Source organism: Polistes dominula, unplaced genomic scaffold (genome assembly GCF_049000335.1).
Source record: "Polistes dominula isolate Pdom_NZ unplaced genomic scaffold, Pdom_raw_medaka contig_31, whole genome shotgun sequence".
Classification (NCBI taxonomy): Eukaryota; Metazoa; Arthropoda; class Insecta; order Hymenoptera; family Vespidae; genus Polistes; species Polistes dominula.
The window spans coordinates 8,961,022-8,974,640 of NW_028300925.1; the positions used below are offsets into that span (position 1 = coordinate 8,961,022).

Genomic DNA, 13,619 nt, shown 5'->3' on the forward strand with positions numbered 1-13,619 from the left:
CGAGGAAAATCTTTTGCAGGTTCCATTTTTCTTCTGCCAAAATATTCTTTAGTTCGTCATCCTCTTGTTGCTTTGCCATTAGCTCTTCTGTTGATACTAGGACTGGCATGTCTATGGTTTCCAGTCTTGACATAGCGTCAGCTGCCACATTGTCTTTTCCAGCAACGTAGACAATTTTGGAAGTAAACTGTCCTACGTAATCCAACTGTCTGGCTTGTCTTGGGCTTGCTTTGTCCATATTTTGCTTAAAAGCGTATGACAGTGGTTTATGGTCAATCTTTATTATTAATTCTCTTCCTTCGACAAAATATCTGAAAAACTTTAAACTTTTATAGATTGCTAATAATTCCCTATCATAAACACTATATCTAATTTGCGCTTTTTCTAGTTTCCTTGAGAAATATCCTAGTGGTTCCCATTTGTTATCGCAGAATTGTTCTAACACTGCTCCAATTGCGTTATCGGAAGCATCAGTCTTCAATTTTAATACTGCTTTCTCTTTTGGGTATGCCAATAACGTTGCTGTGGCAATTGCTTCTTTGGCTTTTTTGAAAGCTTCTTCCGCTGCTTGATTCCATTCTATCAGTCTTTTGTCGTGCTTTTTGGCACCTATCATATACTTGTTAAGTGGGTCAAGCCATTCTGCAGCCTTTGGTAAGAACCTCCTATAAAAATTCACTACCCCAAGGAAACGTCGCATATCTGAAACAGTTTTTGGTTTGGTATAGTTTTGTATAGCGTGGACTCGCTCATCCAACGGCGCTATAACCTTACTATCTATCTTATAACCTAAGTAGTTTACGCTATTTTGAAAAAAATTGCACTTTGAAATATTTATTGTGAGTCCATATTGCCTAAGTCTATCAAATATTGCACGCAGATGTTTTTCATGAGATTCCTTATTTTTAGACGCTACTATTATATCATCTATGTAACCGGCACAGAAATCTAATTTGCTTAACACTATATTCATAAACCTTTGGAATGTTTGCGCCGCGTTACATAAACCGAAAGGCATCACTGTGTACTCGAACAAAACAAAAGGTGTAATTACCGCTGTTTTTTCTATATCTTCCTCAGCCAACGGAATTTGGTTATATGCTCTAGACAAATCTATTGTGGAAAATATATTACAGTCACGAAATTGTTGCGTGACGTCGTGTACATGTGGAATGGGGTACCTGTATGGTACCGTAGCGCTATTTAATCGTCTATAATCTCCACATGGCCTCCATTCGCCATTTTTCTTTGGTACCATATGCAGAGGGCTCGCCCATTGACTCTTGGACGGGCGACAGATTCCTTCGTTGACTAGTTGCTGAAATTCGGCTTGTGCGATTCGCAGTTTTTCCGGATTTAGTCTTCTTGCTCTCTCTCTGCTATCGGAGGACCTTTTGTGATTATATAATGTTTCACCGTGTGGCTGATGGGTTTCCTTGAAGTTGGTTTCGTTAAATCTGCGTACTCCCTAAAAAGTTCTAAATACGGATTATTACAATTAATGGTCAAAATGGTTGGAACGTCAATATATACTAATTCTAGTTTCCTAGAAAGCAATGTATTGCCATCCAACAATTTTTTGTTTCTTAAATCTGGTAGTAAATTATAAAAATGTAAGAAATCGGGGCCTATAATTGCTTTAGATACATTCGCTATAATGAATCTCCATGAAAAATCTCGACGAAGTCCAAGATTTAGGTTTAAAAGTTTTTTTCCGAATGTCTCTATTTTTGCATTATTTGCCCCATATAACTTACACGTATTGTCTTTGGTTTCATTTAACGAAGTACGTGGAATCACTGAGACGTCTGCACCAGTGTCTATTAGAAAACATGCTCCTGTTTTCCTATCATTTACCATGAGGCGCGGGTTTTTCGTCGCGTCGTCAACCGCCTCTGTTTGAGACGCTTGCACCAGTGCTGTCAGATCGTGGGTAAATCTTACCCTCTCCCTGTGCCACTGGGATTGCACACAATGAAAGTTTTCCATGTCCGTGTGTTTGGGATGTCGAAAGAAGCCGAGTGTAACCGAAGTTGGCGGGCACGCCGGAGTGACACACTATGAAAGCGACTCGTGTCGTCCGAACACATGGACACGAGTCGCTTTCATAGTGTGCCACTTCGTGGCCAACCGCCAACTTCGGTTACACTCGGCTTTCCTCGACATCCCAAACACACGGACATGGAAAACTTTCATTGTGTGCAATCCCAGTGGCACAGGGAGAGGGTAAGATTTACCCACGATCTGACAGCACTGGCTTGCACTAGTTTTCCGAATGCTTTTGTGGCGTCTCGCACCAGCGCAGTGCCGACATCTCTTGGCCAACAGCGCGCAGCTGTAGCAGCGCGCGCAGGAAAAGTGCTGACATCTCTCGGCCGACAGCACTAACTTACGCAAGCACCTTGGATCGCGGTTCCGCAGGGGCATCCGATTGGCCTGACCACGCCCTTTTGGCTGGCCAGAGCGGAAGAGTGACCACTGCGACCGTTGCTCTCCCCACTTCCGGATGCCTGGATCGCCGTGGCGGTACACATGCAGGAAGAAACACTTCACTTCTGCTTCGTCCATCGCACCGTCCGGTCGCATTCTTCTCATCGCGCTCTTGTGTCTCTCCTGTGTACAACTTATCTCTGTACGTGACCACGTGGCACACCACGCCGACAAATAAAATATCGTCCTACGGGATCAAAGAAATAATCGGAAATTTCTTTCCTCCACACGGAGTCTCCTAGGCCCATTCCTTTCTCCGCGGCCCGTTCCTCGCGTTGGTGTGAACGCACCTTAACGCGCCTAGTAACCTAGGGAAAGAAATTCCCAAATTGGTGACCCCGACGTGATACCGAGGACCATCTTCAGCAGCCCCACGTGCTTTCCACACCACTGGTTTCTCAGCACCACGTGCTCGGCAACACCACGTGTTCTTCATCACCACGTGCTCTCCAACGCCACGTGTTCTCAGGCGCTACCCATCTTCGTGTGAGTACTGACTTTGCCTTCATCACCGGCACTTCTTCGCCTTAAAAAAAGAAAAGAAAGAGAGAAAGATGCCCATCACACGCGCCGAGGCTTCCCAGCGCGACACCGAGCGCCAGAATACGGCACCGGCCACTAAGCCGACCTCCGACGTCTTGACCACTGCCTGCACCCGCGCCGAGGCCGGCCAGCCCAGCGACGCCGGACGCCGACCTGCCCGCTATCCACCCTTCACGCGTCGATACCCGGACCTCTGGTTCATGCAGCTGGAGGCCATCTTCATGAACCACGGGATGTACTCGGACGACGAGCGCTACTACGCCGCCTTGGCGGAGTTGGACCAGGACACGATCGAGGAGCTCCAGGATGTGCTGAGGACGCCACCCGCTACCGGTAAATACGAGCAGCTCAAGAAGCACGTCATCGCTCGTTTAGGCGACACCGTGGAGAGACGGCTGCAGAAGCTGTTCTCCGGCCTCACTATGGGCGACCGCTCGCCGTCTCAGCTCCTTCGCCACATGCGCCACCTCGCCGGCGACAACGTCAGTAATGACGCCATCAAGGTCCGGTGGTTCGACCTCCTGCCTCCGCAAATCTCCCAGCTGCTGCGGCTCCTGCAGACCATGGACCTGGACGAGCTCGCCGCCAGGGCCGACGGCGTCTGCGAGTTCGCGCCGGGCGTCTGTGCTACCCGACAGGGGCGCTCTCTCTCTCCGCCAGGCACCGCCCTACCCGGGCCCCCACCTCGGCGGGACAACGTGGAAGGGGAATACACGGCGATGCACGCGACACTCGCCAACCTGACCTTCTCTAACAATCGGATGGCCGAGCAACTCAACCGGATGGCCGATCAACTTAACCGGACGACCGATCAACTTAACCGGACGACCGATCAACTCAACCGGATGGCCGACCAATTCCACCGGTTGACCGTCACCCTCGGCGGTCGATCACGCTCTCGATCACGCTCCCGGCCACGCGCAGCCGGGGGGGGGGCGCCACGACACATGGACACGAGTCGCTTTCATAATGTGCCACTTCGTGGCCAACCGCCAACTTCGGTTACACTCGGCTTTCCTCGACATCCCAAACACACGGACATGGAAAACTTTCATTGTGGGCAATCCCAGTGGCACAGGGAGAGGGTAAGATTTACCCACGATCTGACAGCACTGCTGTCGGGTAGCACAGACGCCCGGCGCGAACTCGCAGACGCCGTCGGTCCTGGCGGCGAGCTGTCCAGGTCCATGGTCTGCAGGAGCCGCAGCAGCTGGGAGATTTGCGGAGGCAGGAGGTCGAACCACCGGACCTTGATGGCGTCATTACTGACGTTGTCGCCGGCGAGGTGGCGCATGTGGCGAAGGAGCTGAGACGGCGAGCGGTCGCCCATAGTGAGGCCGGAGAACAGCTTCTGCAGCCGTCTCTCCACGGTGTCGCCTAAACGAGCGATGACGTGCTTCTTGAGCTGCTCGTATTTACCGGTAGCGGGTGGCGTCCTCAGCACATCCTGGAGCTCCTCGATCGTGTCCTGGTCCAACTCCGCCAAGGCGGCGTAGTAGCGCTCGTCGTCCGAGTACATCCCGTGGTTCATGAAGATGGCCTCCAGCTGCATGAACCAGAGGTCCGGGTATCGACGCGTGAAGGGTGGATAGCGGGCAGGTCGGCGTCCGGCGTCGCTGGGCTGGCCGGCCTCGGCGCGGGTGCAGGCAGTGGTCAAGACGTCGGAGGTCGGCTTAGTGGCCGGTGCCGTATTCTGGCGCTCGGTGTCGCGCTGGGAAGCCTCGGCGCGTGTGATGGGCATCTTTCTCTCTTTCTTTTCTTTTTTTAAGGCGAAGAAGTGCCGGTGATGAAGGCAAAGTCAGTACTCACACGAAGATGGGTAGCGCCTGAGAACACGTGGCGTTGGAGAGCACGTGGTGATGAAGAACACGTGGTGTTGCCGAGCACGTGGTGCTGAGAAACCAGTGGTGTGGAAAGCACGTGGGGCTGCTGAAGATGGTCCTCGGTATCACGTCGGGGTCACCAATTTGGGAATTTCTTTCCCTAGGTTACTAGGCGCGTTAAGGTGCGTTCACACCAACGCGAGGAACGGGCCGCGGAGAAAGGAATGGGCCTAGGAGACTCCGTGTGGAGGAAAGAAATTTCCGATTATTTCTTTGATCCCGTAGGACGATATTTTATTTGTCGGCGTGGTGTGCCACGTGGTCACGTACAGAGATAAGTTGTACACAGGAGAGACACAAGAGCGCGATGAGAAGAATGCGACCGGACGGTGCGATGGACGAAGCAGAAGTGAAGTGTTTCTTCCTGCATGTGTACCGCCACGGCGATCCAGGCATCCGGAAGTGGGGAGAGCAACGGTCGCAGTGGTCACTCTTCCGCTCTGGCCAGCCAAAAGGGCGTGGTCAGGCCAATCGGATGCCCCTGCGGAACCGCGATCCAAGGTGCTTGCGTAAGTTAGTGCTGTCGGCCGAGAGATGTCAGCACTTTTCCTGCGCGCGCTGCTACAGCTGCGCGCTGTTGGCCAAGAGATGTCGGCACTGCGCTGGTGCGAGACGCCACAAAAGCATTCGGAAAACTAGTGCAAGCCAGTGCTGTCAGATCGTGGGTAAATCTTACCCTCTCCCTGTGCCACTGGGATTGCACACAATGAAAGTTTTCCATGTCCGTGTGTTTGGGATGTCGAGGAAAGCCGAGTGTAACCGAAGTTGGCGGTTGGCCACGAAGTGGCACACTATGAAAGCGACTCGTGTCCATGTGTTCGGACGACACGAGTCGCTTTCATAGTGTGTCACTCCGGCGTGCCCGCCAACTTCGGTTACACTCGGCTTCTTTCGACATCCCAAACACACGGACATGGAAAACTTTCATTGTGTGCAATCCCAGTGGCACAGGGAGAGGGTAAGATTTACCCACGATCTGACAGCACTGCCCGACAGGGGCGCTCTCTCTCTCCGCCAGGCACCGCCCTACCCGGGCCCCCACCTCGGCGGGACAACGTGGAAGGGGAATACACGGCGATGCACGCGACACTCGCCAACCTGACCTTCTCTAACAATCGGATGGCCGAGCAACTCAACCGGATGGCCGATCAACTTAACCGGACGACCGATCAACTTAACCGGACGACCGATCAACTCAACCGGATGGCCGACCAATTCCACCGGTTGACCGTCACCCTCGGCGGTCGATCACGCTCTCGATCACGCTCCCGGCCACGCGCAGCCGGGGGGGGGGCGCCACGACACATGGACACGAGTCGCTTTCATAATGTGCCACTTCGTGGCCAACCGCCAACTTCGGTTACACTCGGCTTTCCTCGACATCCCAAACACACGGACATGGAAAACTTTCATTGTGGGCAATCCCAGTGGCACAGGGAGAGGGTAAGATTTACCCACGATCTGACAGCACTGGTTGAAACATTCAACGTTGAGCATTATGCCGCATAATGCGCTTTAGTGCTGTAATTGGAAAACGGGATTCGTCTGCGATGGCCAGGATCCCTTGTGCCCTGGTTGATAGCCTTTGCATCCATAAAGTTAGGAGCATTTTTTCACTAACACAATCATTTGCTAAGCGTTTCATTTCTTTCCAAAGTTCGGATGGTTTTTTGTCTCCTAATTCAATCCCCATTAATAATCGCCTTAGCCGTTGTTCGTCGGACTTGGTTAGTTTGTGTATTAATGCTTCTTTTAAATGTGTGTACGTACATTGCTCGGGGGGGGGATGCTAAGATGTCGTATACCTCTTTTATCAGCGTGGTATCCAAATTCCTTACCACCGCTGAAACCTTTACGGCATCCGATTTATTGTTGTACGCCGCGAATTCTTTTTCCAACATTACGAACCATAAGTTTGGTTCTTCTTTCCAAAAAGCTGGAAGCGTTACAATTCTGAATTCACTGGCGTTGATTTCCTTAGTGTAAATGTCGGCACGGGTCACGTCGGTTTCGCTGGTTGGTTGCGCCATTTTTTTATTCTTTTTATTTTTTTTATTTTAGTTTTTGTATTATTTTTTATTTTTCACGCGGACGTTCCCGGCTTTCGGCACCAATTTACTGTAGAGGGTTTCTCTATAGTAAAAGTAAAATTAGACTGAATTTTCTTTGTTACTTTTATTTAAAGGACGCGACCTTCGGTCGCGTCCTCTAAAGTTACTAGAAGGCTAGGGAACCACGCTAAAAAGAAGCGGTGACTAGTCTGTACGTAGCCGTTGATAAGTGTACAATAAAGAAAAGCAAGTCGCATCCTGTAAATAAAAATAATAAATAAAATTCAGTCTAATTTTACTTTTACTATAGAGAAACCCTCTACACGCACCAGGACGGTGCTGACACCTCTCCAGTGATCCCATTCGGGAATTTCGAAAACTTGATGACCTTTTTTTTCTTTCTTTTTTTAGTCAACAAATTTAGGAAAGGTGCAGCACCACCTCTACCACCACCCATACCACCGCCACGATCCGTGTACGATCTCTGTACGAACAAGTCTATCTCCCTGTGGACCGCCGTTTTCATCGTTTTCATGGTAGAGTTTTGAACTTGATGAGTAGAAAAAAAAAAAAAAAGTCATCAACTTTGAAAAAGTTGGATCTTGGACACTTTTTCCACATTTTGAAAATCTCGTCCGAGAAATTGTCGGATTTGAAATTTTCTTAAGGCGTACGATAATTTTCCGGAGCGTACGATAATTTCACGCCCCTGTGTCAATCAGACGAACTAAAGTCTCTGGTATCGCTGCACCTCTCGGTCGCCAGCACTAGCGTCGTTATATGCGCCACGGGATGCGGCTCCGCAGGGATTGCGCAGGTCTGCCAGGGGCATTTCGACCCTGGCCTTGCGGCTTGACCACCACGCAGGGGCATCCGATTGGCCTGACCACTCGGCGTATGCACGCCCGGGGCATTGATTGGTCAGGGCTGCAGCGTGATCGCTACGACCGTCGCCCTCTCTCCTTCCGGATGCCTGGATCGCCGTGGGAATTCATTATCTCGGACACTTTCTCATTGTCCGCCGAACCAGCTAGTCGCGCTTCTTTTTATACTCTGCATAAAGCATCTTTTGTATTTCACCACACGTGGTACACCACCTATTGTGAATAAAGGCTTGTCCCTGAAGATTAGAATTAAAAAAGGATATTTCTTTTTTACTACATCACGTGTTCCCATTGGCCTATTCCTCATTCACGGCCCGTTTCTCGCGTAAAGGGAAACACGCCTTAACGCTTCTATTACCATCGAGAAGGAAATTTCAAAGATTTATATCCCCTATTGAAATTTTTAAAATGTTCTCCTTTTGACGATATTCGTGTATTTCGATTTTATCGTCGAAAGGAGATTATTTCAAAAATTTTACTAAACGATATGTATATATCCATTTTTTCATTTTGTATAGGTGTTCCAGTAACTGTCCACCTTATACCTGCTACAAGACCGCACACTGCTTGAGATGCTTGAGATGCTTGAGATGCTTATGATTTCTTATTTGATGTTCTTCAACCTCCGTGGAACTGATAAGAGCTTTTGTGGTTATGTCATTCCTAGGTATTCAACCTTCAAAAGACATAATAGCAGAAGATCCAGCTGGTGTAAAAATTAAACTAATGCCACATCAACAGTAGGTATGCATTAGCATAAGTTGATCTACAAGAGATTCATGCAGATCTTGTAATCCTTCCGCTGTTAAGTTTAATTCATTATCTAATACTTTTTGTGGTTTTTTTCCTAATTTCTTTAATTTGTCTTTTGTTTTTGCTGATTCCATATAATTAAATTTTGATGTTTTAATAGATTCTCTTTCTAAATTTGCTTTAATTTTTTCCATATTTTTTATTTGTACTATAATATGTTCTTGCGATTTTTTTTGTCTTTATCTGGTAATAAATCTAGATTTGCAGAATTGGCGTGTAACTAAAAGTAAAACATTTTTTAAAATTAGTATAAAATATTACAAATGCATAAAATATATTTTCTTACCTTTAATTTATCAAATTGTTTTTGTACTTTACAAATAAAGCATATTGCATTGTCTTGAGCTTCTTGTGGATTTATATTAATGTAAGCCCATTGATTTCCTTTGTACATGAAAATAGATTATAATTATAAAAGATTTTGTATTAATCACTGTAATGATTAACACTAGAACTACCAATAGTTGTTATATACCTATTTCTACCAAACCAGTCATTTTGACCAGTGCGATTTAGTTGGCCAAATATAAAAGTTCAAAAAAAGTTTTAAAGAAAATGAAATATATTTTATTTTAATATTGCAATTACGTAATGTATACATCTATTTACAAAAAAGGTAGTAAAGACATTTTTTCAATGTGCATTTACCACAAACATATTTCTTACAGACAGCCTATACATTCATAGTTTTATTTTCTTTACAAAAACCTATTTGGCAAGTTTTTCGTACATTAGAACTCTCGGGGCTCTTCAAGAGGTCATTCAAATTTTCCAGTTCAGATGGATCTTTATACTCTGCGCTAAGTTCTTCTGCTAATTGAAAAAAATACTTTTTCTCGATATATTTTCACCAGTTGTTTCTTTGTATAAAACCCAGGCATTTATCGCTGCTAAGTCAAGAATGTAAAAGAATACTTGAAGAAGCTACCTTCGAGATTCTGACTTCACACTATACTTTCTTGCCATCTAATCCGTCATGTTTACCCCGAATTTACGTACGTCTGCGCATTTTTAGGATAAAGTTACAAGACTAGATAAAAATTGTAGACTACCTAATTATGCACGCCTGCTCGCTGTATCCTTATATAATATATAGAACAATAATTCGTTATATTTACCCTCTATATTCTCTTATCACGGTATAACCGCCTCTCTTTTCAAAACTTTCTATTTATTTTGTTTACTTCACTATTCCTTCTAACCTTCACTAACCTTTTATTTATTCTGTTTCTTCTATCCTGTTTACTTTATGTATTTGTCTCGATATAACCGTCTTTCTTTTTGAACCTTCTAGTTAATATTATGTCTATGTTATCACGTTTAAATTAAAGAAAATATATTTTGTGACAGGTGTAGTGATGGATTGACATAGTTTCTAAGAAATTTTCAAATTAGAAACATTAAAAATGACGACCGGTCGAAATGACCGGTAGGGAATAGTGTAGGGAATTTTATTGCCAAAGTCATATATTGCCAAAGTTATCCACTGCGTGCGCTAGTGTCCATTTCGGCTTCCCCTACCATGACTTCGCACGGTGCCAATAGATCGTTGGAGGGGATATACGTTGATTGCTGGGTGGAAACCGATGGAGGGGTTATGCGATCGTCGATACCTGTAGACCGATAGATGGGGTACACGACAGTGCTGTCAGATCGTGGGTAAATCTTACCCTCTCCCTGTGCCACTGGGATTGCCCACAATGAAAGTTTTCCATGTCCGTGTGTTTGGGATGTCGAGGAAAGCCGAGTGTAACCGAAGTTGGCGGTTGGCCACGAAGTGGCACATTATGAAAGCGACTCGTGTCCATGTGTTCGGACGACACGAGTCGCTTTCATAGTGTGCCACTCCGGCGTGCCCGCCAACTTCGGTTACACTCGACTTCTTTCGACATCCCGAACACACGGACATGGGTAACTTTCATTGTGTGGTGCAATCCCACAGTGGCACAGGGAGAGGGTATGATTTACCCACGTCATCACTTGATTAAAACAATATTTAATCAATTGAGAATTTTACTACAGAATACTTCAACCAAATAAATACATTAATTTTTTTATTATTGATTACTAACTGTAAGTACTTTTTTACGTGTGTAACAATCATAAAAAGATTACTTAACATTCTAATCTAACATATTTTGTTTAAATAAGCATGTTGCACCAGTTTAATATTAGAATTTTTTAATAAATAAATGATAATATAAATTAAATTGACCTAACATACGCAATTTTTATCTAGTAAAAACACATTTTCCATATTATCTTATTATTTTAAGTTGAAAAATAATCCCATTGTTAATTATGTCTGTATTATAAAAAATAATACAGGCTGTAATATTAAAGATATTTCAATTTTAAATAAATTTCTGGTGCTCCTCAGAGCATGCAGACAATGCAAAGTGATTTTTAAAAAAATATTTACGTTTTTATAGTGAACAAGACTATGGCAAAACTATATGCAGTAGTTCATTTTATTAAACAAGACTCGTATTCTGAAATTCCAAGCAATTGGCTTCTAAATTGCGATGAAGCTAAAACAAAAAGGACGAAGTGTCAATGGCCACCATCTTTTGTTAAAAATCTACAGCAATTGTTAAAACATATTGTTGAACCAAATGATGATTGGCCTATTTATGAAATTAACATTTTAAGATATTGTGGTAAGTAATAAAATTTTTAGACCTGCTAATTAAAAATTACAAAATAAGTACGTAATAATGGATAATTGCATAATTATTATAATCATTTCTATTTAGATACTCCGACTGCAGCAAGAAAATCTGCCGAAGATTCGGACTATGAATCAACGATCGAAAAACCATTAGGAAGAGGATTTAGATCGAAGCGACCTACTCCTGCTGCTGCTGCTGCTGGTAGTTCAAAATACATCAACGTATCTGATAATTCTGATGAAGACGGCGATGATAGGACAATTAAACCAGGTAAGAAGAAATTATATTTAGTGTACCTTTATTTAACGAAAAAATTGTGTAATATTACATTCCGGTCTCGCTTTACAGCTTCTCCAATGCCTACGATGCCTACAATTGAAGATCAAAGAAAGACTCCCTTTGTTCCAAAAATATCATCGTCTGTGCATAAAATTAGTGAAACTAATGATGATATATTCATTATGCAAGAACATTTTGAAGACGAGTCGAGAACAACTGGATCTCAATACAAAAAGAATAATAGAAAAGACAATCCACAAGAACTTTATGAAGACGAGTCAAGAACAACTGGATCTCAATACAAAAAGAATAATAGAAAAGACAATTCACAAGAACTTTATGAAGACGAGTCGAGAACAACTGGATCTCAATACAAAAAGAATAATAGAAAAGATAATCCACAAGAACTTTATGAAGACGAGTCAAGAACAACTGGATCTCAATACAAAAAGAATAATAGAAAAGATAATCCACCCGACTGTGAAAATTATGATGATGACGATAATCGCTACAATACACTTAATGGTATTATTATTTCCTCAAAATGTTTCCACCTTTTGTATAATACTTAAAAATTGGTTTTAATTTATAAATTTCATTGGTTTTAGCAAAGTTGAATAAGTGTTTACAACTTTTGGGCACATTAACGGTAGATATAAAAGATCTAAAGCAACGTTTAGCAGTTAATCGTGGGAATGCCTATGATATTGATAATGAAACTGCCTTACAAATGAAAAAAGATCTGCCACTAAAATCAAGGACAGAGGTGAACGTCTTCGAAAAAAACTGTCAAACTCGCAGGATTATCGTCAAGAATTTGTAAGTTCATGAAAATAATTTAATTATTTAATTTATTGCAGTTATGGAATTAATAAGTATTATGTTAGTGGTTAATTTGAATTTATTAATATTCGAGAAGCTAAAAACATGAAGTAACTTAGACGATATTTTCTGTTTATGAATTGTGAATACGAAAACTTTATACATGTATATATTTATATGGCTGAAAATAACTTCAAAACCTTGCATTTGTAAAAACCAATCGATAATATTAGAAGAATTCAAATCCAGAATTAACTTTTCTATGCAGTTTTATAAATGGTAAATGTTAATAAGTGGAACTGTGTGTATTATCACAAGATTTATTTTTTACTCTATTTTAAATTAAACTAAATTGTGATGCTAATTTATATAAAATGATAAAATGAAACAAAAATGAGATTTCTAAACTGATTTTTAGCTGATTAATTTTTGTACTGAATATTAATAATAAATAAATATTTACGCAGGTAAGGTTTATTAATCAGATTAGAGGAGCAAATGGTAGAGATTACACGGAGAGAGTACCAAATGCCATATTCTCGCAATCATTTGCTACTAATAATACTTGGGAAGGCAAGGTGACAAAGTTTAAAATCAATAAGTTGAACTTAATTACCATTTGCGAAGGTTAGAAAGATTGAATACATAAATAAAATTAACACTTGATTGAAAACTAATATTTATGTTAATACAATCAAAAATTATTTTCCAGAGGTAATATTGAAGAAATTTAATAATTGGGACAGTGCTGAATTTGCTAAAGCTGGAATAAATTGGTTTCGATTAGGAAATCAGAGAGCAGGTAAACAACCAAAACAAGTTGAAAAGAAATCTATGCCACCACCAAACAATAGCAATACCAAAGAAGAAGAGTACTGCCGAGTTTCCTGAGTAAGTGAATTCAAGCGAATTCACCCAATATTCAATTAATGTAAGATTTATACTAGTATACAATCCAACAAGTGAAAATAATATTTTACTCAGTATTAGTATGACTGATTGAAAAATCCTATATTTAAACTTATAATTGTTAAAATTTTCACTTTTTGGATTGTGATAATTACTGTAAAGAACAAAAAATATTTATTTTTTTCTTATAAAAATAATTAATTACTTCATTTAACAATGTGTGCAATACTTTATCAATAAGAAGTTTACTTATCTATCTTCAATCCAAAAAGT

The 13,619-nt window shown here is 42.7% G+C and overlaps 1 protein-coding gene across 1 annotated transcript; it reads left to right on the forward strand.

The window, feature by feature from the left end:
• Positions 1-10,310: 10,310 nt before the first annotated feature.
• Positions 10,311-13,619, forward strand: LOC107073060 (uncharacterized). The gene is made up of 7 exons (XM_089171116.1): positions 10,311-10,737; positions 11,097-11,324; positions 11,421-11,606; positions 11,685-12,140; positions 12,224-12,434; positions 12,905-13,064; positions 13,150-13,619. The coding sequence occupies exons 2-6, from the start codon at positions 11,108-11,110 to the stop codon at positions 12,906-12,908; spliced, it is 1,074 nt and encodes a 357-aa protein (XP_089027242.1). The 5' UTR covers positions 10,311-10,737; positions 11,097-11,107; the 3' UTR covers positions 12,909-13,064; positions 13,150-13,619.

What these genes read in the sequence shown, in the direction of transcription:
- LOC107073060 (XM_089171116.1), top strand. Translation starts at nt 11,108, where the DNA reads ATGGCAAAACTATATGCAGTAGTTCATTTTATTAAACAAGACTCGTAT. An exon ending in TAACATTTTAAGATATTGTG is followed by an intron (nt 11,325 to 11,420) that starts GTAAGTAATAAA and finishes ATTTCTATTTAG; the next exon opens with ATACTCCGACTGCAGCAAGA. An exon ending in TGATAGGACAATTAAACCAG is followed by an intron (nt 11,607 to 11,684) that starts GTAAGAAGAAAT and finishes CTCGCTTTACAG; the next exon opens with CTTCTCCAATGCCTACGATG.